The sequence below is a fragment of the Hylobates moloch genome, unplaced genomic scaffold (genome assembly GCF_009828535.3).
Source record: "Hylobates moloch isolate HMO894 unplaced genomic scaffold, HMol_V3 SCAFFOLD_19, whole genome shotgun sequence".
In the NCBI taxonomy this organism is placed as follows: domain Eukaryota; kingdom Metazoa; phylum Chordata; class Mammalia; order Primates; family Hylobatidae; genus Hylobates; species Hylobates moloch.
In genome coordinates this window covers 39,567,903-39,593,234 of record NW_026652294.1, presented here as the reverse complement: position 1 = coordinate 39,593,234, position 25,332 = coordinate 39,567,903, and the positions used below count along the sequence as shown (strand labels likewise).

General features: G+C 38.2%; 1 protein-coding gene and 1 pseudogene across 6 annotated transcripts in view; one reads left to right on the top strand and one right to left on the bottom strand.

The window, feature by feature from the left end:
• MYH10 (myosin heavy chain 10) overlaps window positions 1–25,332 on the top strand; it is a 156,218-nt gene that overhangs the window by 56,211 nt on the left and 74,675 nt on the right. For all 6 annotated transcript variants that reach the window (XM_032139177.2, XM_032139174.2, XM_032139176.2 and 3 more), the window contains 4 exons: window positions 5,344–5,436; window positions 21,121–21,184; window positions 22,996–23,094; window positions 25,150–25,293. In XM_032139177.2, the coding sequence (XP_031995068.1) occupies window positions 5,344–5,436; window positions 21,121–21,184; window positions 22,996–23,094; window positions 25,150–25,293 (400 nt within the window). The remainder of the gene's footprint in view (window positions 1–5,343; window positions 5,437–21,120; window positions 21,185–22,995; window positions 23,095–25,149; window positions 25,294–25,332) is intronic.
• Window positions 13,514–14,599, bottom strand: LOC116458977 (small ribosomal subunit protein eS26-like; annotated as a pseudogene).

The following is a 25,332-nucleotide window of genomic DNA, read 5'->3' as shown; positions in this document are numbered from 1 at the left end:
CGTTCTCCCAAAGAAGGCAGCAGCTTCTTTGGGCCATGCTTCCTGGTCATTGCCGATTTGCATGTCGTACTGCATGTGTCCACTGTGCACACAATCTTCAATGCCGCTTTTCCCAGGTTGATTTTAATGGTAGTTAAGTAGTAGGTATGCTGATGATTTTAGAAATATTAGAATACTCGTTCTCAATTTTTCTTCCCCAACACAACTGAGGAACATGAAATACTTAACAAGCACGGTAGGGAATGGTCACACCCTGGAAGGGTCCCGTCAAGAAGTTACTTCTCCCCCTGCTGGGTGTCCCTGTCTGCTACTTCTTCACCCCACTTGAAGGATTGCCTTAAAGTTATAGTTACAATGTGAAAAGTCTGTACTTTCCAAGGTCACAGTTTCTTTTGGTTGATTTGATACCACTGGTTTGTGATTTTACATTAAACTTTATAAGCAAAAGTTAAATTCCGAGGAACCATGTGTATACATCGGTAGTATGAATTGTAAACCCAAAGGGGAGGGCATTTCTAGCTCCTGATTTTGTCAGTCCTTTATTTATTTGCTTGTTTATCTAGTCATTCTTTTTTTGAAACAATTTAAATGAGATATAATTCACATACCATTCAATGTACCCATTGGAAGTGTACAATTTAGTGTTTTTAATATATTCACATTATGCAATTATTGTCATAATCAATTTTAGAACATTTTCCTCACCCCAAAAGAAACTCCATACCCATTAGCAGTCACCTGCCATTTCCCCCCAGCTCCTGGCAAGCACTAATCTACTTTCTGTCTCTATGTATTTGCCTATTCTGGACATTTCATGTGAATGGAATCATATAATATGTGGTCCTCCCTGATGGTTCTTTCTTTTAGCATAATATATTCAAGGTTCATCCAGATTCTAGCACATATAAGTACTTCATTCCTTTTTATGGCCAAATAATATTCCATAATATTAAATATGTGTCACGTTCTGTTTATCCATTCATCAGTGAATGGATATGGATTTTTTTCTACTTTTTGGCCATTGTAATTAATGCTGCTATGAATACTCATGTACAAGTTATGGTGAGAACATATGTTTTCATTTTTCTTAGTTAGATACCTAGAGGTAAAATTGCTGGGTCATATGGTAATTCTGTTAAACATTTTTAAAGAGACTGTACCATTTGACATTCCCACCAGGAACATGTGAGAGTTCCAGTTTCTCCATATCCTCATCAGCACTTGGCATTATCTGTGTTTTTATTAAAGCCATCCTAGTGAGCGGTGTGGTCAGTCTTTTATGTTTACCTTTTAAATTTAATCTTCATTTTTGAAATATGAACAAATATAAGCAAATCAGTTTTCAAAATTAAAGTGACAATACTTAAGTAAACTTGAAATAAACATTTATTTATGAACTTTTGGTGTACTTTTTATAACAAAATTAAGGGTCTTATTTGGCTATATCCCCTTAGTATCCACCAGCTGCAAGTACAGCTTCTGTGTGCCCTCTTTCCTCACGAGAGGTTGTTCTTAGAGACCCTCAAAGTCTAGCACAGAGTTCACAAAGCCTCAACACAGTGCAATTTCAGAGCAGATTTGAAAATGATTAAGTTCTAAAACTTGACCATTCCCTACAAATGATATCTTCAAGCCACCCCACTTGTATCCCTGTGTTTCCAGTCATCTTCAGGACGACTTTGTATCTGGTTTAAACTGTGCTGAACTAAGACAGAAAGGTGATAGATAGCAAGTAGCAAGTAATGAGAGCCTGCCAGTTGAGATTAGAGTCTGGTTTTCAACATGTGATTGGTTGCTGCTGCCTGCTTTTAACCTTCCTGCAGCTCTGCCCTGCCAGGCCTGCAAGGTACACACCGATCTCAGCCTAAGTCCCCTTGCTGGCTGAACTGGACTTTTGAAAGAGGTATATATTTTTAACCATTTCGAACTCATGCTATATCATATAGCAAATGTATATGATATACTATGTGATAAACCCAGGAGTATAATTTTCACTATGACTGGTAAACTTTGAAAGCAGTATATAACTCTAAATATTTAGAACTTTAAAAATCATTTCAATAGCTAAGGCTGCTTGTTTTCTACATTCCAAAATAACATAGAATAGAAACGAGGGACATTGCCCATCCAGTTCTAAAGGAAAAGTGAATAGTCACTGCCCCCTGATGGTTTACAAATGCCTTCATAATTTGGTTGAGATCTGTTGGCACCATTTATCTAATTATGAAATTGTTCAATGCAGAAATTATCTCATGTTAATTTCTGTCTGTTAAGATAATTGGCTTTGTACCAGGTTTTTGGGGATTCATTTGGGGAGTTTTTGAGATCGTTACTCAGTCTCACCAATGTCCACAAATCCATTAGTAGGAGTGATACCATGACACTATCAATGTAGTGGGACCAACAACAGGGACGGAGGAGTGCCTGAGTCCACCATTACCATGGTGACTCTGAGGACCCATAAATCTTCTTGCTGCCTTTGGCTCACCACCATCCCCTCCCCAAATACTTCTAGAATTCCAGGTTCCAACCTTTTGGCTTCCCTGGACCACACTGGAAGAAGAAAAATTGTCTTGAGCTACACATAAAATACACTAACAATAGCTGATGAGCTATTTTAAAAAAAAGGGTTTGTGCATAATTTTCATGATATCCACCATCACAGATAAGCAAAAAATGTCCTCACATTTAAAGAGTTGGACACCCGTGGAACCTCTTATAATACATTCATTCAGCAAAACATTTGCCAAGCATCATTTTGACCTGATACTGACTGAGTTAGGCACAGGGGATACAACCAGGTTATTTGAAGCCAATACAAGAAGAGTAGAATCAGTGGATCTCTCTCTCTCTCTCTCTCTCTCTCACACACATACACACACACACACGGGAAAAGAAAAGAACCAATGAAAAATTTGACTCAATCCTTTTAGCCATATCTAAGTAATATTAAAGTAAGATATGCATTACTGGTTTTATGTACAAGTTAGGAAAACCCTTTAAAGATGGACAATCAAAGTCTTTTTCTTATGATTTGGTAGGATGGTGTGTGATTTTAAGGAATCCAAGGTCTAGCAGTAGATATTTAGTATTAAGGTAATGCCCCACTTACCAGAATGCCAGTGTTTTTCCAAGTTTCCACATTCTCATCGCATAGATTGAATTAGGTTTAAAAAAAAAAAAAAAAAAAGGCTTTTAGAGACCCAAACAGTTAATGCAAAGTGAGTATACCAAGGGCTTTGCAAAATATTGGTCATAGGAATGCTGATGGAACTGACTGCCGACCCCGGGGGGGTGGAGGAAGGCAGTCTATTCTATCTCCAAATAATGACTGGCATTTTTAATTTTAATTTTTTTTTTTTGGAGATGGAGTCTCTTGCACTGTCTCCCAGGCTGGAGTGCAGTGGCACGATCTCGGCTCACTGCAACCTCTGCCTCCTGGGTTCAAGCGATTCTCCTGCCTCAGGCACCCACCACCACACCTGGCTAATTTTTTTGTATTTTTAGTAGAGATGGGGTTTCACCGTGCTAGCCAGTATGGTCTCGATCTCCTGACCTCGTGATCCGCCCGTCTTGGCCTCGAAAAGTGCTGGGATTACAGGCGTGAGCCACCGCGCCCGGCCCCTGACTGGCATTTTTAACAATGGCTCTCAGTCATCAAAGTTGTTCAGGATATCATGCTTAAGACAGTTTGGCAGCATGTAATGGTTTAGAAAAATTGACAGCACAAGACCATCCTGGCTAACACGGTGAAACCCCGTCTCTACTAAAAATACAAAAAGCCAGGCGTGGTGGCAGGTGCCTGTAGTCCAAGCTACTCGGGAGGCTGAGGCAGGAAAATGGCGTGAACCCAGGAAGCGGAGTTTGCAGTGAGCTGAGATCGTGCCACTGCACTCCAGCCTGGGCGAGTGAGATTCCGTCTCAAAAAAAAAAAAAAAAAGAAAGAAAGAAAGAAAGATAGAAAAATTTACAGGAAAAATAGTCTGGTAAGGGTTTTGAAGTGAGGAAACCAGAAGATTTGTTGTACAGGGAGGAAACTGTCTAACACCAAGAAAATGAACCGATGCCATATAATGACATCCGCATAGCTTGAGGTTCTCGACAAGACTGGTTCCTGACTGGCTTCAGCTGAACACGGTTATAGATTGTAGTTAAGACCGGTGAACATGCAGACAGTCCAGATCGTGCTGTAATGGATGTAGGCGGACCAGGTCCCCTTCCTGTGTAATGTGCCTCAGGAACACTTACCCACCCTTTCAGCTGAGTGACAGTCCACACCAAGGTGGCGTGACACAACTGTACAGATGACATATATTTGTTCTTTTTTTTTTTTTTTGAATTTGATGGTGATGGAGTGCATCACATACCAAATGCCACTAATTTAAAAGCCTTATGTGAGGTTCTTTATATTCATCTTTTTTGCTTAGAGTATCGCATTTCCTAGTGGCTTTTATTTAGTTAGTTTTTCTTTAGGTCTAAAATACTGTGGGTATTTTAAAATATAGGGGTAAGATTTATGTTTGGAAAAAGCAGATTTAAGTCATAAATTATAACTCTGAAATTACATTCCAGAAACACAACATCACTTCTGGTGCTTTTCGTGGCCAGAAATGGCATCATGCTTTCTCATACAGCTTTCTATCGTGTTTCATGATTAAAGTACATATTAATATATTTCCGCCTTTTGTTTGTAAAATCTGTTTTATAGCCTAATTTACATATAAGTAAAGACACTGACTAAAGCAGTCATTTTATCAAATGCTGTCTACTTAGCCTTGTAAATCTGAGCAAGTTAGCAGCGTCAGCGTCTTTACCATCCTCTGAAAGTGGAGGTGAAGACATTGCCCTGTCTATATGATAGAGATAGTATATGAAACTCCTTGGAAAACTGGAAAGTGCTACATCAATACAGTGGTAACTGTTAAATTAACTGCCTTAAAGTTTTCAAAAAAGGCAGAGTTAAAATAAACAGAAGTATTAATATGTTCTTAATTGGTGTCGTGCTAAATTTCATTTCATGAAAGCCAATCTGTTTTATTTTCGAAATTCTCTGCCTGATTTATGTGCCCCATGCTTAAGTTGATCTTCTCTGTTCAGCGTGACATTTTCTTCTCCTTGTGATCACTTTATAGATGGTAATTTTTTCCTTTAGTAGAGTCCATTATCATAACCAGGATTAAGAAGCCAACAGAAGTTGCTGGATGGCAGACAGAATGAAAGGATTGAGGAAAAGATGCAGTTTCTTTTTTAGAAATTTTTTCCCTGATGACACAAGTAAAGATATTAGATTAACGTACATCTGCTTTTATTTGTGTGTGTGTGTGTGTGTGTAATGTCTTTTAGGGGGAACTTGAACGGCAGCTTTTGCAAGCAAATCCAATTCTGGAATCATTTGGAAATGCGAAGACTGTGAAAAATGATAACTCATCTCGTTTTGTAAGTTTCAAAGCACCAGAAGCTTTTATTTCCTTAGATTTCTAGTTAAATGTCTACTGTGATTAAGCAAATGAATTACTTTTCTTCCTAGATTTTAAGAAGCTAATAGATGTAGTTCTGTAGACATAATACAAGCTCACGTGTAATTTTAAATTTTCTAGTAGTCACATTTGAAAAGAAAAAAGGTAATGTGTAAGTAACTTTAATCATTTTATCATACAGAAATGTATAACTCTATGTCTTATTTTATGGATATGTAATTTAACCTCTGAGCTTATTTATCTTTGATTGGTCAATAACACCTGTCAGTGGAATTGGAGTAGAGATTAAATGGTGTGCACGTTGAGCACTTAGCCCGGCACTAGGCATAGTAAACATTCAACGCATTAGATGTGGTAAACTGACCTTTTCCTACCTTGCTATTTTCTATGGGATTTGGACTTCAGAATAATTTGTCACTACTATGACTCCTCTTTAAAAAAAAATTTTTTTTTGAGACAGGGTCTTGCTGTGTCACCCAGCCTGGAGTGCAGTGGCACAGTCATAGCTCACTGCAGCCACAAACTCCTGGTCTCAAGGCATCGTCCTGCTTCAGTCTCCCAAGGAGCCGGGACTACAGGCTCACACTACTTCACCAGGCTAATTTAAAATAATAACTTTTTTTTTTTTTTTTAGAGATTAGGGTCTCACTACATTGTCCAGTTCTTTGGGAGGCTGAGGCAAGAGGATCACTGGAAGCCTCAGCCTCCCAAAGTACTGGGATTACAGTAGTGAGCCACCACACCCAGCCTAAAAATTCTTCTTAGCTATTCAACTTGAAAGCTTTACTTTCCTCCTCAGTTTGACTAGCTATACCTGTTCACCTGAGAATGTTATCCTAAGTGATGGCCAGGTCTCTGTTACTTCAGGGACACTGCCTCTCTCCACCCCAGTTGCTCAGCTTCAACATTGTCACAGCAAATCATCTCTAAACCCATATTCAACACAATGGACATTCCTCCATTAAGTCTTTTGCCCTGGATTATGGTCATCAAGTTTCAGAAACCCCTTCCACTGTTAGATTGAAGAAGGATTTCATTGTTCAGTTATTTCCACTTAAGTTGTTCAAATTAATTCTTCCCTTTTTTTTCTCCTTGCTCTGAAGTATTGGTAAAAGTCAAGAAAGCCAGAGTAAAAGAGACCTCAGTTCTAACAGTTCATTGATGGATAATTTGGGGGATCTAGTGTCATTGTGACATGCTTTTTAAAACTCAGATAACATCATGGTCTGCACATTAATTTTCCGATGGCGTGGTTGCTATGATTAGTGGAAGCGAGCAGATTCAGGATCGCAGAGGACCCAGCAAACACAAGGGCAACCAGAAAGCCCTCTGGGTTAGTTCACTAGGGCTGCGATATAAAAGTACCACAGACTGGGAGCAGCATAAACAACAGAAATGTACTTTTCCACAATTCTGGAGGCTAGAAGTCTGAAGCAAGGTGTTGGCAGGATTGGTTTCTTTTGTGGCCTCTCGTAACTGAACCCAAGTTCAGCTGCGTGCCACTTGAAAGCCACCCACGAGAGATCAGAGTTGGTGGGAGGAAAAGCACGTTTATTTGGAGAGCCATCAAACAAAGAAGATGGTGGACTAGCGTCCCAGAGGACCCTCTCAAGTCAGAACACATTTTAATCTGTTTTTATGTTAAGGCAGGGGGAAGGGGAGACGGTTGGGATGAAGAGGTAACTGACGACCACAGACATCTGGGCGCCGGCAAGGGTCCGAGGAGGTTGGGAATATCCTTGTCCTTAGTCAAGTCACAGTGCTCTCATAAATCTTTAACAAAACATAGTTGTTCACACACTTCTTTAATCTCAGAGTTAGTTTTAAAAACTACCTGATTGCTGTTTTTGCATATTATCTTAGTGCTCTAAAATTATCCTTGCCCATGTGCAGGAATGGGTAAAGGCCCCTTAAACAAAAATGGAGTTAGTTATGTTAGTTCTCTTGCTGATTCACTGTATACTCTTTCTTTGGCTTATAGATGGTTGTATTCTCCCTGTGTCTTCACATGGCCTTCCCTCTGTGTGTATCTGTTTCCTAATCTCTTCTTATAAGGACACCAATTATATTGAAGTAGGGTGCACCCTAATGACCCTTTTTTAATGTAATGACTTCTTTAAAGACCCTCTTCCTAATTACAGTTCCATCATGTGGTCCTGGGGGTTAGGACTTCAACACAGGAATTTGTGCAGGGACGCATTTCAGCCCATAGCACCTTCAGAGATAGTTTCAGTGCAAGACGCTTTCCAAGTTATGTAAGAAATAGGGATGTATTTTCTTGGAATAGTTTATTCCCAGTAAGATAAAATTTGAAGATTCACTTAATCCAAGTTCATTTAGTAATTAATTTAGCTTTTTATGTGCGAAGTGGGATAACAAATGTGCCTGTGTCAGTAGGAGGCATGCCTGTGACTTGTGGGTTTAGAAACGATCTGAGGAAACTGCATTCCTTCAGACTTTCCGTCATTCTCCTGGATCATCCCCATTGAGCCTGAGCCACAACTAAATTTGAAATTTTCCTACTGAAATGCCCTGTGTTTAGTGGCTATATCACAGGAAAGAAGGAACAGTGAGCTGCCAGCTTTGGTATGTGAATCTCCATCAAGATCTTCAAGGACTTCTTTGTGGAAAATCGTTTATCTTACCACAGAAATCAAGTTACTAATCTATTCTGTTTCCGCCCCCAGCCCTAAAACCATGCCCTAAATTCAAGACAGACAGTTTTGGTGCTCATTGGCCCCCCTTTTTCCTGGAAAAGATAAATTGCTACTAAGCCGTCATTTGTGTCCTTGGGTAAAGAATATAGTGATTCTGTTAGGAAGTGTAAGGATTTATCTCCCTGCCAGGGTGTGTTTCAACTCATTATTTTAGTGTTTGGGACAGATATAATTCTGTATTAGTTATCAATTGCTACGTAACAAATGATCCTAAAACCTAGTGGCTTCAGGCATCGATTATCTCACAGTTTCTGTGTGTCAGAAAGTCAGTAGCAGCTTAGCTGGGTGACTCTGGCCCAGGGTCTCTTAGGAGGTTGTCACTGAGATGTTGGCTACAGCTGTAGTCATCTGAAGGCCTGACTGAGATGGGAGGATCTCCTTCAAATCTTCCTCAGGTAGCTCTTGGTGGGAAGTCCCTATCCTACATGGCTCTTGGCTGGAGGCCTCGGTTCCTGACCTTGGAGGCAGCCTCTCCATAGGGCTCCTTGAATGTCGCTATGACATGGCAGCCAGCTTCTCCCAGAGCAAGTGATCCAAGAGAAAGACAGAAGTTACACACCCTGCCTTGGAAATCACATGCCTTCCTCTATTGTCTTCTGTTGGTCATACAAACCAACCCTGATACTGTGTGGGAGGGGACTGTCAATACCAGAGGTGGGGCTCATTGAGGTGGTCTTGGCTATCATGGCTACCATGAATCCTTACAGCGATTTCCATCATTGATGTATGTAGGGTTTTAACCTGTAACTGGAGTGGCTCTAGGTCAGTGGTTCTTAATTAGAGGCTCCCCAAGGGACGTTGGCAGTGTCTGGAGACATTTTTCTTTGTTTACCTGGGAGAATAGGTAGTGGTGTGCCACTGGCATCTAGTTGGTAGAGGCCAGGGATACTGCTAAAAATCATCCAGTGCATGGCACAGTCCCCACCGCTTAGAATTATTGAGCCCAAAATATCAGTTATGCTAAGATCGAGAAACCCTGCTCTAGATCGTTCCTTCAAATTATAGTCTAAATTAAGGTAATTATTTTCTGAAATTTATTTGCAAAGTAATACATGAGTCTATTTAATGCTTGTTATTTATACATCCTATTCCAAAGGTTGACAATCAAGTCTGATAGAAACCTGTTTTACATTCTGCTGGTAGGAAGAATTAGGTTGTTTTCTAGCCACCTGGAAGCAGCACACAGGAAAGGAGCAAGAATCAGCCATTGAATCCAAATGTTCAACAAACGCTATTTCAGCTGAAGTACCACCTTCCAAAGTGCCTGCACTATTAGATAATAAGTACATTCTAATATAGTAAAAGCTGATTTGTTTTTAGTAGAAAAAAGATTTTCTGTTAAGGTATTGTTCTTAGACGTAGCTTTCAATTCGACCAAGAAACAGAGGTATGTTTAAATTGTTTACTTTGGGCTTTAATTCTTAGAAAGTCAGCTTTTATTGATACGTATTTTTTTAAGTAATAGTTTATTGCTATGTGCTGTTATCATAAGGTGTTACCTACACAGTACTAAAACAAGTAGTTGATCTCAGTAGCTCCATTAAAAATAATTAGGTCCATTGATTAAATAATGTTCAGTTAAAATTCCCCTTTAATATTTCTCTATGGGTGTTGGCTCTTGGGCTTTGAAAGAAACCATTGTAGACTCATTTTTAAATTCAGTTCTGTGTAATTTTGATGTTTGATTTGTTATTTAGTTCTTTTAATTATTAAGCACCTATTCTTTGCCAGCCACTGTGCAGCTTAATTGATATCTCCAAATGGATGTCAATAGATTCTTCAAGTTTTAACATATTCCAAATGAAAATTTTTCCTTTCCTTTCAAAATTTGTTGCTTTTTGTCTTATGTCAATAAATGGTATTATCAAATCACCCAGTTGCTTAAACTTAAAACAAAATAAAAACAATAGCAAAACCTAGGAAGACAAAATACCTAGGAATCAGCCTTTTTCTCATGGCCCACATACAGGCCAGCAGTGAATCCTGTTGGTTAAACATCCAGAAGGTGTTTCAAATCGTCCACATTTCTTCTCCTAACTAGCTAGTTAGTCTAAAACCATATCTGAGGAGATTTCTTCTATTATTCTCTATCACAGTATCCTATTTATTTCCCTCATGGCACCTATCGCAAACTGTAACAATTACTTTGCGTATTTATTATCCTTCCTAGTAGAATGTCTAAGATCTTTGTCAGTAGGGACTTTGTAGCTTTGGTTCCTAGCATAGTGCCCCACAGGTATATTTATGGATTTTAAGGAATTCATTTACTGAAAATGTGGCAGACACTACAAAGTGCCATATTCTCTTCAAGGCCCCGGGAATATACCAGTGGTCAAAACTAAGGTTCCCTAGCCCTGTAGAGCACAATTTCCTATTGGTGTTAACTTTAATGTGTTTTCAACAGCATGTCATGATGTTGTTGAGCTCGGGGAAGGTAGCACATATGCTAGATCCTCTGAGAATATGCATGTCCCCATTTTAGAAGCATGGGTAGAGAACATGAGGGAGGCAGTGGCTCCGTGGGCCGGCCAGGCCTTGAGTTGAGATCAGTGTCATACCAAGAGTAATATGATGTTAAAAAATGAGTTGTGTATACAGTGAAATTTCATGCAGTCATATTTATAAGCTGCATGCTTACAGTGAAAATATTTGAGGCTGTAAACTCCATAAGCTTTAGAATCCATTTGGTTCCATTTCTTTGATGTGATATAGATGACTAATTTCCTGAAGAATATCTTTTCTTTCAAAGATACTAGCATATGGTTTATATTAAAGGGATTCTTTCTTTAGGAGAGCATTACCCTTAAGAAAATAATCATTCACAGTTAGTCCAGTTCTCTGTTTATGGAGAAGTAAAATGCATTCCAGATGGAGGAGATTTATGTAAAAAGAATCTCTCATAATGAAACTTTAAAAACAGGGACTTCAATTTCAAAATGATTGTTTGGATCAGCAGATACATCTTCCCTCACAGAGTTTTAGTTATAATCACTTTCTCTATTTCCACAAATCCTTTTTTTCTTTTCTTTTATTCTCTTTCTCTCTTTTTTTTTTTTTTTTTTTTACAAGTTGACTTAAGCCAGGTTGGCAGTTTCCAACTATTATGTACCCTTTGGTGGATAAGTATCCTCCAGCAGTTAAAGCTAGGTAAGGGCTCTAGGCATCCTCCTTACAGTTTGGCGACCAGGTTATAATGAAAGCACGTCGGGATTCTGCACCCTCGCATCTATTTATCAGCAGGCAGTTGCTGAAAACAGTTTTGTAAGTTGCATGCAGCCCAGCTCTGTTTAATTTCTCTAACCAAACCTTTACCTGAAAGATTTACTGAGGTAAATGTGACAGTATCAGTGACAGAATATGGTCTGCACCAGGCAACCAGCATCTTCCAGATCACTGGCTGCACACAGCCATTCAGTATCAAGCTCTAGGAGCACCCCCAACAATACAGCCTCCTGGACTTACTGGAGTCTCAACACCTGTTCCCTTGACCCCGGATTGGGAAGGGTCTATATATATCTTTCTTTGTTTTTATTTATTTATTTATCTTTTTTTTAAGGCTCTATTTGAAGTTAATATATATCTCTTTCTAATCAGTCCATGGCTTAATGCCACTCATGTTACCCTAGTGATTTCTAATATCCATTATGCTAAGTAATGAGGCCACTTAGTGCATGTGAAAACTCATTTTACTAACAACAAAGCTTCTGGTTTGGTTTGGAGATTAAGATAGCTAAAGCATTTAAGGTAGCCATCTGGCCTTTGGATTAAGTGCTAGCTCATTACTCCTAGAATGGATTTTCTCATTTAGGGCAAATAGCTAACACACATGCGTAGCACCCTATCTGTGCTGATGTGTTTTAATGCATACTACAGATCATGTAATAACTTAAGATACTAAATTAAGAAGGGGGGAAATATGTTCAGAATATGAAACAAACCTGCATTGCCCCTAAATTAAGTTGCTAGCTAATAACTAATCTAGTTTTAATTACTATAGATACATTATAATCACCCCAGGAAAGGTTCCAGAAATTGCTGTCAATTCCGAACAAACAAAATTTTTGAAACTAATTAAGATAATTTTCTTTTTATTTTATTCATGGTATCAAAATATCAAATATCCAGGTTTCCCTGTTAAACATTTTGAGTGAAATCCTTAACAAGTTATATTTGATTATATATGAGAGAATCCTAGTTGTCTTTGCTGTTGAGAGCTCTCACGGTACACGTGTAATTTCACTTGTTTCTGGATTGGTATACAACATGCGTTATCATCAAAATGTGTAGCTGTAATTAATACACGAGGTGCTTGTCATGTTTTGGGGGTTTTCCATGCTTTTGTTTTTACTGGTGAAATTCTGATTAAGTACCATAATCTGACCTTTGTGCAAATCAGTTATGGAGTGGGCATTTTCAGCACAGATTTCTTCACATAATGTTTAAAAGATAGAGTTCCCACTTAAAAGTAAAACTCATGTTTTCCAATTTAGTCTAGACGTGTGTTTCAATAAAAATGTTAATTCTGAAAGTATTTATTATAGATGTGAGGAAAAACCTTTTTTAACTGACAGATCCTATTCTCTCCCCTTGGCCTGCCCCCAAGGAAGAAAGAAAAGTCACCTTTGCTTATCTGGCCAAGTGGCCAACACTCAAGTGACGTCAGGTCCCATGGCCTGCATCTTACCTGATTTGCCAGGGTATCCAACATGAAGGGGAATAATTTAAGTCCTAGATCACTTGGGGATATTCAGTAAAGTTTTTCATTTTTGCTTCTGAAATTTCACTTTGTCAAGTTGTCAAAGTGCTTGGCTATGTCTTGTAAAATACCTGAGTATGAATGTCATTTAGCTAGAAAGTTGATAATTTTCAGCTTCATAAGGTTTTTGTTCTGTTGAAGTGTTTTTAAAATAGAATATATTTTAGTGCTTTGGCTTATAACCGAGATTTATTGGTTACCAAATATGTTTTCAGAAATACCGTTCTCTTTTGCCTTCTTCCACGCTGCAGGCCCTGTCTCCTTCATCATTGTTCTCCATGCATCTTTTCTTTCACTGCTCTTTGCTTGGCCCTTTGCATCTAGCCGAAAGATATTTCACTGGCAGTCACTATCATGGCTAGTGCCACCATGGACCCTAGGTGTGAAAAGGACACCAAGCTAGGGAACTGATGAGGAATAGAGTGTTGCATGTTGGTGACTTTGCTTATTTATCTAAGTAAGTGACCACATGTCTGAATTATTTTGGAACATTTCTCTATAGGTCACCTGTTCAGAGGCCCCAGATCTTTTTTTTTTTTTTTTTAAGTATAATTTCTATTTTATTTTTCTCCAGAGAATAGTCTGTCTTCAGTCTTTAAGAACTCAGCTCCTTACATGGGCTTTGGTGGAAGACGTGGGGCAGCACCCGCAGGTCTAAATCGGGGTGGGGGTGTTCGGTCCTTGCAGGCTCCACGAGATCGATTACTGACTACTTTGCTGTGAATTGCACAACTTACACAGTAATGTAGCTTCACATACAGCTTGGGAAGCACATAGGCATCGAAGACGCTCGCTTCAGAATGCCCCTGACTGCTGCGGCCTCCACTATGTTTTGAATGATGAATTTCTTAATGGCCTTGTCCTTGGGCATGCATCGGGCGCGGTCAGTGCAGCAAATAGGCTGCACGTGGCCGCGGCCGTTTTTGGCACGACCTTTGTTCCTTCTTTTCTTTGTCATCTTGGAGGCACGGACCGGAGAAAGGAGAGGCCCCAAATCTTAATTTTCTCCCATTTCTCCTTTGTTTGTTTTTGTTACTGAGTTTTTATTTTATAATCCTAAGCTTAACTGCAATCCAGCTTGATGTCGAGGGGAATAAGGAAACCAAAGAACTGCAGTGAGACCACAAAGATTACAGGATATTGTGAGCAAGTGGGATGGAGGGATGCTCTCCTGAGCTACAGAAGGAATGGTCAGGTGGTTAAGATCAAACATAAGCAGATTGATTAGAGTTGTCCGCAGTTGGCAGTGGTGATCTTCTTGCCAGTCTCACCATTCCTGGACCCAGAGCACTCCATGGCTTCCATGATATTCACACCCTCTTTCACTTTGCCAAAGACCTCGTGCTTGCCATCCAGCCACTCAATCTTGGCCACACAGGTAAAAAACGCAACCATTTGTGTTGGTCCAGCATGTGCCATGGACAAGATGCCAGGACCTGTGTGCTTCAGGATGAAGTTCTCATCATCAAATTTCTCCCAGTAGATGGACTGGCACTATTATGGTGTGTGAAGTCAGCACCCTGGCAGATAAAATAAACCCTGGAATAATTCTGTGAAAGCAGGAACCCTTATAACCAAATCCTTTTCCTCCAGTGCTCAGCGCACTGAAGTTTTCCAGTGTTTTTGGAACTTTGTCGGCAAACAGCTCGAAGGAGCTGCGTGGGCCCAAGGAGTTACCATCAACAATGATGTCAAAAGAACACAGTGGCGTTTACCATGGCTAGAGGCAGGTGGCTTCAGGTGGCAGTGATGACTCCAAAGCCCCATTTCTCCTTTGAACCTAACTTCCTTTCCTATTTTAATGTCCCATGAAGGTAGGGAAAAATAAATTCACTAAATATACAGTGAATAATATTTAAGTTTAGATTTTACGGTTGCTAGAATTCAAAGTTATCTGTGTATTAATGTTGTCATATTGCCCAAATAAAGAATTTGTTTTGTTTGATGAATTTTGAACTTCTAATTTCTTCTAGGTGGTAAAGAAAAAAAAAGGAAATAGTATTCGGAGTTGAAAGCTTAAACATCATGTTGATATGTATACTTAATAAAGAAATTAAACATATATGTTGGTGAAAGCTAAAAGTTTTTATTACTGGATATAAGGAATTTTTTTAGTGAAATGTTTCCTTAAAATAAGAACTAGGTGATACCATATGATTTTGATTAATCCTTGTGCAGCATTAAAATGAGAAGTTTGAGAACGCATTTGCCCGGGCAGTCACGTTGGCCGTGTGTCGGCAGCTTTGTAGTAATAACGTTGCCTTTTGACTACTGTCTCTTAAAATAGCAATATTTTTATTAACTCAATGAGGTATTGTATAGATAATATAGCTGTTTAAAATTTGTGGAGAATTTTAACCGTCAGTATAACATCAGGACCCAATTTCAGTTTCTTTTTTGAACAGTTCTAACTATTCATAGGATTGATAGCTTTTTAACTTAAATCTTTCTTAGGGGTCTTCCAAAAAACAAAGACAGAATGTACTTATTTTTTAAATAGAATGAAGTTCATTCTCTCTTGTAATTACATATGGGTCCATTGAAGCATTTTATAAATCTAAGATACATTATGGAGTATTAGTGATCTTATTTGTTTCTGTATCTTGAAATAGTTTGCTGTTTTGTCATCTTAGAAATTGGTTCATTATTAACTCATTTGTTCTCAACTATGCTAAAAAAAGAATAAAATAATAAGAATAATGGGATTGCCTAGAAGGATGCTACAGTAATATCTATTGCATCATCTTTTAATTTACTTATTATATCACCCCAAATATTGCATTGTCTTTCAAGTAGGTATGAAAGACAACTAGAGAAACCATCTTTGTAGGTTATTTTTAGCTTTTATGAACATAGTTGAAAAATCAAAAGTTTTCAATTTTTACTCATAATGTCAATGAGAAGGAAATTGACAGAAAAAGATTTCACAAACATTGGATGAACCAGAGGATGAATACAAAGAGACAGATAGCATGGTAGACTGTAAAGATGATGATGAAATCAATTCTATAAAGAGAGTCTCAGATTGAGTCTCCAGGTGATAGCCTAGAATTTTCTCAAACTCAAGAATTGTATGTATTTCTAAGGGCAAAAAAGAAACATGACATTAGCATCCGGGTGGTCATTCTGTAGGAAGAATTTCCTTAGTATTTTGCAACAAGATTAAAGAATACTGTTATTTCATCTATTTGCTAAAATAACAGTATTCTTTAATCTTGTATGATATTTCTGTACCAATATATACCTGGATAAGTTTCATAAGCGGACAAATGCAAAAAGCAGGTGTGTATATGAAAATTGTTAGAAGAAAATAATATAAAATGAGAAAAGTCATTGGGTTGACCATTCTAACTGATGCTTACAAATCTAAAGATGAAAATGTTTTATAATTACAGAGCAAAAAAGATCTTTCTCTTGTCAACAAAATATGAGCTATCAGAATTTTATATATTCAACTATTGCATTCTGACAATGCAAGGGCAATAATAAGTAAGAGCCTACTGGCAGAAGAGAGAAGGGTGCCTACAGCTGCTACCTAGAATAGCTATTAACCCAGAATGTTGTATCTCTTCAACATAGTAGATGTTACAACTTAGAAGTTGAAATTAGATGGCAGTGTGCCAAGGACTCCTACTCTTTGTAGTGTTTTTGGTGTTTTTTTGCTTTTTTTTTTGTTTGTTTTTTTTCAAGTGAACTGAAGCACAGAACCTCTCTTTGAAATACCATTTAGCTTGAAGCAGTTAATGTACATGGTAAACACTAAGATTGGTAGGCTCGGCTGGCACTGTTTCTGTGAAGCCTTCTCTCCTCCTTTCTTTATGTTCCCATAGCACCTCTGTGCTATGCGTGGAAATGCACAGACCACATTGTTCTTTAGGTGTTAAAAAAGCACAGCCTCAGTGTTCATCTTAAGTTTGGGGAGCATTAGGTCAGCATCTCTTCATGCCAATAATTATATTATTTGTGTAAAGTGCTTATTTGTTTAGCCTATCTCAAAAGAAGGGAAAATTTTTCTCCTATTAAAACAAAAATCCAAACAAAACTTTCCCTCCACACCATAAAACAAAACTAACCAAACAAATGGTCAGTTTTATTATGCGACTCTTAATTAACAAGGTCTCTATAGAAGAAAAATACTAAATGCTCACCACTGATAGTCAAGCAGCCTCGTAATGATGGATTTGCATTGTGGTCTCCAGGGGAATTTAAATTATTACCCCAGTAAATTTGATGGCATAAAATCAGGGTCTAGGCTAGAGCGCATTGCAGGTTTGGTGACTAACACCATCCTAACTCCTAAAGAAATCCTAAATTCGTATCTTCTATTACATTGTCGACTTTCACTGCCATGTGTGTTGGACTCATGTCCAGAGTAATATTGTTTTTGCCATTTGTTTTCATAACTTATGTAGCATAAGTGGTTTTTTTGTTCATGACTTTATAAGATGTAGTAAGAGCCTATTTGTCACAAAATGCCTTTGCTTCTTACTCCAACTCCCTCTCGAACACTCCGTGGTTTAGTGGCACTGGGAGCCGGCCCTTCATGGAATGCACCTTTGTTATGATGACGACATGGTGCCTGAGTTTATCAAGCTTATCATGTATTTCTTAGTGCAAAGCAGTGCTGTCAGATAACGTGAAATAGAATATGTACATTTTGGTAGGGGCAGAGTTAGGATACTTGGCAATGGTGAAAGAGAACCAGGAGGAGTGCTAAAGGAGCTCCTTGACACACACCTGAGATAGAACTTAATCCTGCAGCTGATCACAGTTTGTTCCTCCTCAACCAGGAAGTCAGTATATTCCCAGGGCTCTTCCCCCACACTCCCCACACAGATTCCCTTTCACTTTGTTTGCTAGCTTGGTTTGGGTCTTTTTTTAATAGGAAAATGGGATGAGTTCTTAATGAATGCTCATAATATTGAGCAAAAATATAATGGATTATTCATTTTAGAAAGTGATTCCTCTTTTCTTAAAATCAACTATTGAGGTGTAATTTGCATACAATAAAATATAGCTGAGAAACTTCTTTAGTAGGTAGCATCCCAAACTGACTACTCATTTTTTTAATATAAGGTAAATATTAATACACTGGAAAAGTAACACTTTGGGAAGGGTGAGAAGGGCCCTCAAGTAGTAAGTAAAAGGATGGGCAAGCTGCCTGGCGCCGTAAGCAGAAGAGTGTAAATCTAACAGCTTTCACTTTAATAGGGAAGCATATTTCACTTAATATGTTTATAGTAAATACACAGAATTGAATTATTATTATTATTATTTATTACATTATAGAATGCTTCACAGATCTGAATGTCATCCTTGCACAACGGGCCATGCTCATCTGTGTAAAACAGATGTTGAGTTATATTTTAAAAATTGGCCTTTATCTAGGAGTTCCTAAGATCTCTCCCTTGTTTTTGAAATGTTGGCATACAATAAAATTCACCCTTTTCAGTGTACAGGTCAGTGCGTTTAGAGAAATGTGTACATAGTGTAGTGAGCATCATGCTCTAGAGGAAGAATGTTTCCCTTACTCCAGAAAGGTTTCTTTTGCCTTTGTGTCGTCAGTTCCCTCCTGCCTCTGCCCCTGAAACCACTGATATGTTTCTGTCCCTAGAGTTTTCAGTAACATCTGGCATGACAAGTACATGGAATCATATAGTACGTAGTGCTTTATGTCTAGTTTCTTTCACACAGTAGAATGCTTTTTAGATCCATCCACGTTGTTGGGTGTGTCCCTGGTTTGCTCCTTGTCATCGCTCAGTAGTGTTCCATTGTGTGAATATACCATGATTTCTTTATCCATTCACCAGTTGGTGGACATTTGGGTTGTTTCCAGTTTGGGGCTATTAAGAATAAAGTGGCTGGGAACATTCATGTACAAGTCCATGTGGATGCATGCATTCCTTTCTCATGGGTGAAACCCCGCACAGGAGTGGAATTGCTGGGTCATAGAATAATCTGTGTTTGATGCCATGAGAAACCGGCAAACTGGCTATACTGTTTTGCCTTCTCACCAGGGTTGTCTGATAGTTCTAGTTGTTCTGTATCTTTGCTAGTCTTTCTTAAAACGTGTAGCCACTCTAGTGGGTATATAGTGGTGTCTCATCGTGGCTGTTTTTACTTAGATTTCCCTAATAACTAATGATAGTGTACATCTTTTCATATACTTATTGGACATTCACATATCTTTTGTGATGAAGTGTCTATTCAAATCACTTACCCAGTTTTCTTATTGGGTCGTTTGTCCTACTATTGAAATATAAGAGTTCTTCGTGTATTCTGGCAACAAGCCTTTTATCACATGTGTTTCCCAAATATTATCTCCCAGTTTGTGGCTTCTCTTCATTTTCTTTATGGTATCTTTTGAAGAATAAAAGTTTTAAATTTTGATGAAATCCAGTTTACCAGTTTTTTATTTTATGGTTCATGCTTTTTGCATTCTGTCTAGGAAATCCTTGTTAATTTAAAGTCATGAAGATTTTCTCCTGTTTTCTTTGAGAAGTTTTATAGTTTTAGCCCATATATTTAGGTATGTGGTCTGCTTTGAGTTAAGTTTTATATGTAGTGTAAGGTAAAAGTCCAGGTTCCTTTAATTTTGTTTTGTTTCATTTTGCATATTTTTCAAGCACCATTTATTGAAAAGACTGTCATTTCCTATTAAATTACCTTGACACCTTTGTTGAAATGAATTAACTTACATACATTATCAATTCCTGGACTCTCTTCTGTTTCACCAATCTGTATCTCTGTCTTTACACCAATACCACACTGTCCCAGTACATTTATAGCTTTTTGAAATCAAGTAGTGTGATTCCCCCAGCCCTGGTCTTCTTTCTCAGAATTGTTGTGATTATTCTAAGTCCTTTTCCATTTCCCAATAAACTTGAGACAGCTTGTCAGTTTCTTTAAAGGAAGCCCTCCAATCCCTTGACTGTTTATATGACGAATAATAGTGGTATGTTTACTAGTGTCAGTCCTTCTTAGCAGTCCTAGAATAAACCATTCTTGATCATTATGTTTGTTTTGCAAAATGTTTAACATATTTAATTTTTTTTTCTTGTTTCTTCTTTTTTCTTTTTTGAGACAGAGTCTCACTCTGTCACCAGGCTGGAGTGCAGTGGTGCGATCTTGGCTGACTGCAACCTCCGCCTCCCGGGTTCAAGCGATTCTCCTTATATATATTTTTATAAGTAAGATATAACCATACCGTATTTGCTTTTATTTTGCTTTGAGATGGAGTCTCACTCTGTCACCCAGGCTGGAGTGCAGGGGCGCGATCTCAGTTCACTGCAACCTCCGCCTCCTGGGTTCAAGTGACTCTCCGGCCTCCGCCTCCCGAGTAGCTGGGATTACAGGCATGCGCCACCATGCCCAGCTAAATTTTTTTGTATTTTTAGTAGAGACGGGGTTTCACCGTATTGGCCAGGCTGGTCTTGAACTCCTGACCTTAGGAGGTCCACCTGCCTCGGCCCCCCAAAGTGCTGGGATTACAGGCGTGAGTCAGCACGCCCAGCTTGCTTTCCTTGTAATATCTTTACCAGATTGGGTACTCAGTGTTATAACAACTTTATAAAATGAATGATGAAATAATCACTATTTTTCTCTTTCCCTAAAACAGTTATATATAGTAAAGAAATCAAATATTCCTTAGAAATTTGTAAAATTGTTTCATAAGACTAATCCAGCATTTTTAAAGAAATAAGTCTGTTTTACTATTTTTTATTTTTATGGGTTAAGTTTTCTGGGTTTTTTTTTTTTCTTGAATGGATTTCTATTTTTCTAGGAAATCATTTATATTATTCAGATTTTTAAATCTACCATTATAGTGCTGGATAGAGTGGTCCTTTAAAACTGTTAAAACCTCTCATATTTCAGATTATTTAGAAGAGCTTTTAAAAACTTCTGAATGACTGGGATCTCACTACTTTCCTTTTGTTAATAATTTCTAATTTTATTATGTTATACTCCAGGAAAATAGCCTATTCTATTGCTACTTTTTTGAAATGTATCACAGCCTGTTTTCTTCTTTTTCCTTTTTGTTTGAGGCAATATGTAAGATCCATTATTGTAACTAATTCGTGGATACTTGTTGTCTTCTTAGTTTATTATAGTGTTCATATCCAGTATGTACTTGCTTATTTTCAATTTTCTCTTTTTAATTTATTTTCAGGGCAAATTTATTCGGATCAACTTTGATGTAACTGGCTATATCGTTGGGGCCAACATTGAAACATGTATCCTTTTTCATAAATGTATAATCCAGAATAAAGAATGATTTAGTCTTCCTACAACCCCATGGCAACCGTCTGTGATATCACTCCCAAAATCCAGATGATAAAACTTGAGCCCAGAGATAGCGTACCTTGTTCTAATACTTTCGACTAGTGAATATTAACTCCAAGTTGTTTTGTTGTTTGTAAAACCAGGCCATAACTTATTCACATGGCTGGGGAAGTGGAGAGTGCCACAGTGCTTGTGTGGTATAGGACATTCAGATGAATGCAGTTGCCCTCCCCCTATTGCTGTTAGCCCACTTTTTACCATCTACTTCTGATATTAGAAGGATGAGCATGTACTCATTGAAATCATCCTTATAAGATTACAGAGTTAAAGTAGTCTCAATTAGTGTTAAGTAGAATAAAGCTGGAGGAAAAAAATAAAATGTCAAATACATAGAATAGTCCTAAGAAATGTCACCTGCATAGAATGGCCATAAGAAGGTTTATATATGTGTATGCACATACATACCTAGATAAAACACATTTGATTAGAGATGTAATAAAATAAAAATGATTCTGAATGATAGTGTGCCAATTAGAAAGATACATAGATGACAATTTTCGGGTACTTGTTAGAATAATCTCCAGTGATAGAAATACATTGTTTCTATCCTTCGAGGGATAGACCATGATTTTCTGGTTAAGAACAGTATTTTATGCCTCCAAATAGACTCACAGTCAGCAAAATCTGGAAATACTTGAAAATGACAGGAGAATGAATCTGCAGTTCAGCTTTCTTCATATAGGTGTGTCAGAGCATGATTTATATGAGTGTGTCTTTCACCAGACGTGGAGGATGTGTGGGATAGTCTGACTTAAAATTCAGACTATCTGACACATACAGAATTAATTCACTTTGGTGGCCCCAGGGAAGGTTTACCTCAAGTGAGGCAATCATCTTCAAAAGCTGTGATACACGTTCTCTGAGATGCCAGTGTGACTGTCAACCCATAGGCACTCTGGCAGCATCAAGAACTGTGGATCTGAGCCCCAGATAAGATACACAGCTGGGTGTGCAGTGGTCTGAAATGCAGGAGCTGCTGGGGACTGTGCCACCTGCCCCCTGGGAAGCCCAGGCAGGGTGGGTAGCAGCAGGCGTAGGTACTGGCTGCACTGGTTCTTCAGAGCAGCAGAGGAAAGACTAGTGCTTAATCTCATCATAGCTGTCAAGGCATTTGGGAAAGTTACATGCGCTGCTGAGTGTGAAGGGGCGAGTGCCTCTCATGTAGGAGGCTTTCAATAGGGTAGCATTGTGGACACTCTCAGCATGCATTTTGGAGTCAAGCCAACTTTTTGATTCCTAACTGTACCACTTATTAGCTAAATTATTTTGACTAATTTCCTTGTACCATGGCTTCCTTATTTATAAAATTGTGTTAATCTGGTATTACACAGCTTCTCCTGCCTTAAACAACTGTACTTCATTTTTAATAGCTTCTTACAGTTCCTTGTATAGGTGGTATTCTTTGAATGTAATCCAAGTTAGGCAAGGATGGGGTAGAGCGGAGCTGAGTGAGGGAAGCACGTATAATCTTTAAGTTCCTTCCCAGACCAATGATTCTGGAAGATCAGTGAGGAACGTAAGTTGCATCTATTTTCTTTTTTCACAGATGGAAGATAGTCATTTAGAATAGTTCATTGCAGGATAGTTTATGTATATCAGAGAAAGAAGATGTTTTATGATTTAAATTTGCAGACACTGAAAGAGGGCCTTTTTTATTTAAGAATTATATTAAATAATTTAATTCTTAACCGTCTTTGCTCAGACCTTCTGGAAAAGTCTCGTGCTGTTCGTCAAGCAAAAGATGAACGTACTTTTCATATCTTTTACCAGTTGTTATCTGGAGCAGGAGAACACCTAAAGTGTAAGTTACAAAGGTTTTTACTGTTTTATATTTGCTGGAATATCCCTTTTAATATTTTTTTGAGAAAAAACAATTTTGGGAAACAGTTTTTTACACACAAAACACCAAATTTCCAGCTGGTTAAATCATGAAAATCAAAATGAAATTGAACTTCCATGCCATGGGGTAAGTACTTTATTTTAAGCAGCAGGTATTGTAGATAATGTAATCTTTTGTACTTTTATTTCTTTTTTAAAATTTTTAAATTAGAAGACAAACGATGTGTATTTTACAACTCTGATTCAACATTTTGAAATATGAAAGTAAGGGAAAAGAAATTTACCTAATGAAATTAAGTAGAATAAATATTTTTATTTCTAGATTTACAACTGAATATATGTTACTGCTTCCACTAGTACTAGAAAGAGCCTGTGGTGGATATTGATTGATTGATTGACTGAATGTCATGAATCACAGGACTAGAAGTTTAGAGTTGGGCAGGTACAAAGGAGAGCTCAGGTCTGGGTCAGAATTTTGCTGAGTTAGAAATATATTGAGGGAGAGGAGAAGATGCATAACTTTCTCATCTCTTCTGATTCTCAAATTTAGTGTTTCTGCATGATTATTATATATATTATCTAGATACCAAAATAGACACATATATAGTAAAACTTTTCTCATCTGGCGTCTAGGCTTTTGCTAACCACAGACATCTGTGAAACCTTTGAACCCAAAAATTAATCAGAGAAACACCTGCAAGGGAAAAATCAAGCAACAGAAAAATAGAGTTATTGCCAACGAGAGACTGAAAATTCAAGATTATGCAGTATGTAACACTGAAGAGAAGAAAATGCTCAGGCTCTCAGACTGGCAGTAACTGCAATAGGAGTAAATTCTTTAAAATGATCAAAGTGTTGAAAGAAATAGAAAAAGAAAGCAGCAGGCAGTACCCTGTAGAAGTTAAATGTGATGTAGACAAGAATAAGGGGACAGGGCGACCTGCAGAAATTCTCTGCAGGAGAGCAAGAGAGCCAGTCACAAAGAAAGCTGGGAGCACATTTGCATATCTGTTATAAGGATAAATAGCCCTGCTATTTTGAGCACTCCTGAGAAATATTCTTTGGCTCTCAAGAATACATTTGTCAAAAGAGTAAGTTCTCTTTAATTCATGGCTCCTACAATACAAGTAGTCAGTGTGGGTACCTGCGCCACATTACATCATCACTCTAAAGGCAGGTTAACCACCAAGGAAGCTGGCTTGGAGAAAGTGTTTCAGGGCCTCTGCTGGGCTTGGGACTTGCTTGGTCCACATCGCTGTATCTTTAGCTTATGTCCATGGTAGTTTTCATATTCACTTCATAGTGTTTGCTGCAAACTACTTGCTAAGATAGGAATATAGAATATGGGTTTAAAAGCTTTCCTTCAAAAAAGAGGGCTAAAATATTTAAATCTGAAAACAATAAAGTTTTGTCATCTGGAAAATTGACATCATTTCCCAGATAACCAATTTCAAATAGAATATTGTACAAACTGCCATCCCCAAAACTCCCGTTAAGGTTTTAGCATTGTTAACATCATCATTTTCCTTCGCTGGTACAGATAATTAAAAAATGTGCCGGGCGCGGTGGCTCACGCTTGTAATCCCAGCACTTTGGGAGGCCGAGGCGGGCGGATCATGAGGTCAGGAGATCGAGACCACGGTGAAACCCCGTCTCTACTAAAAATACAAAAAATTAGCCGGGCGTGATGGCGGGCACCTGTAGTCCCAGCTACTCGGAGAGGCTGAGGCAGGAGAATGGCGTGAACCCGGGAGGCGGAGCTTGCAGTGAGCAGAGATTGAGCCACTGCACTCCAGCCTGGGCGACAGAGCGAGACTCCGTCTCAAAAAAAAAAAAAAAATTTAAAAATATATGTTTGTGTATTTACATGAATATATAAAGAAAAAAACATTTTGCTGTCAATGGGTTGCATGGTGACCACTGCTCTCCTGTGACATTGGCACAGTTTGAATGCAGGTATGGCTTAGTTGTCTTCATGAGTATTTATTAAATTTTCTTCCATTATATTTCCTTTTAGCTGATTTGCTTCTTGAAGGATTTAATAACTACAGGTTTCTCTCCAATGGCTATATTCCTATTCCGGGACAGCAAGACAAAGATAACTTCCAGGAGACCATGGAAGCAATGCACATAATGGGCTTCTCCCATGAAGAGATTCTGTGTATGTGTGATTTCTCTAAGATTCTGGTACTCACTTTCC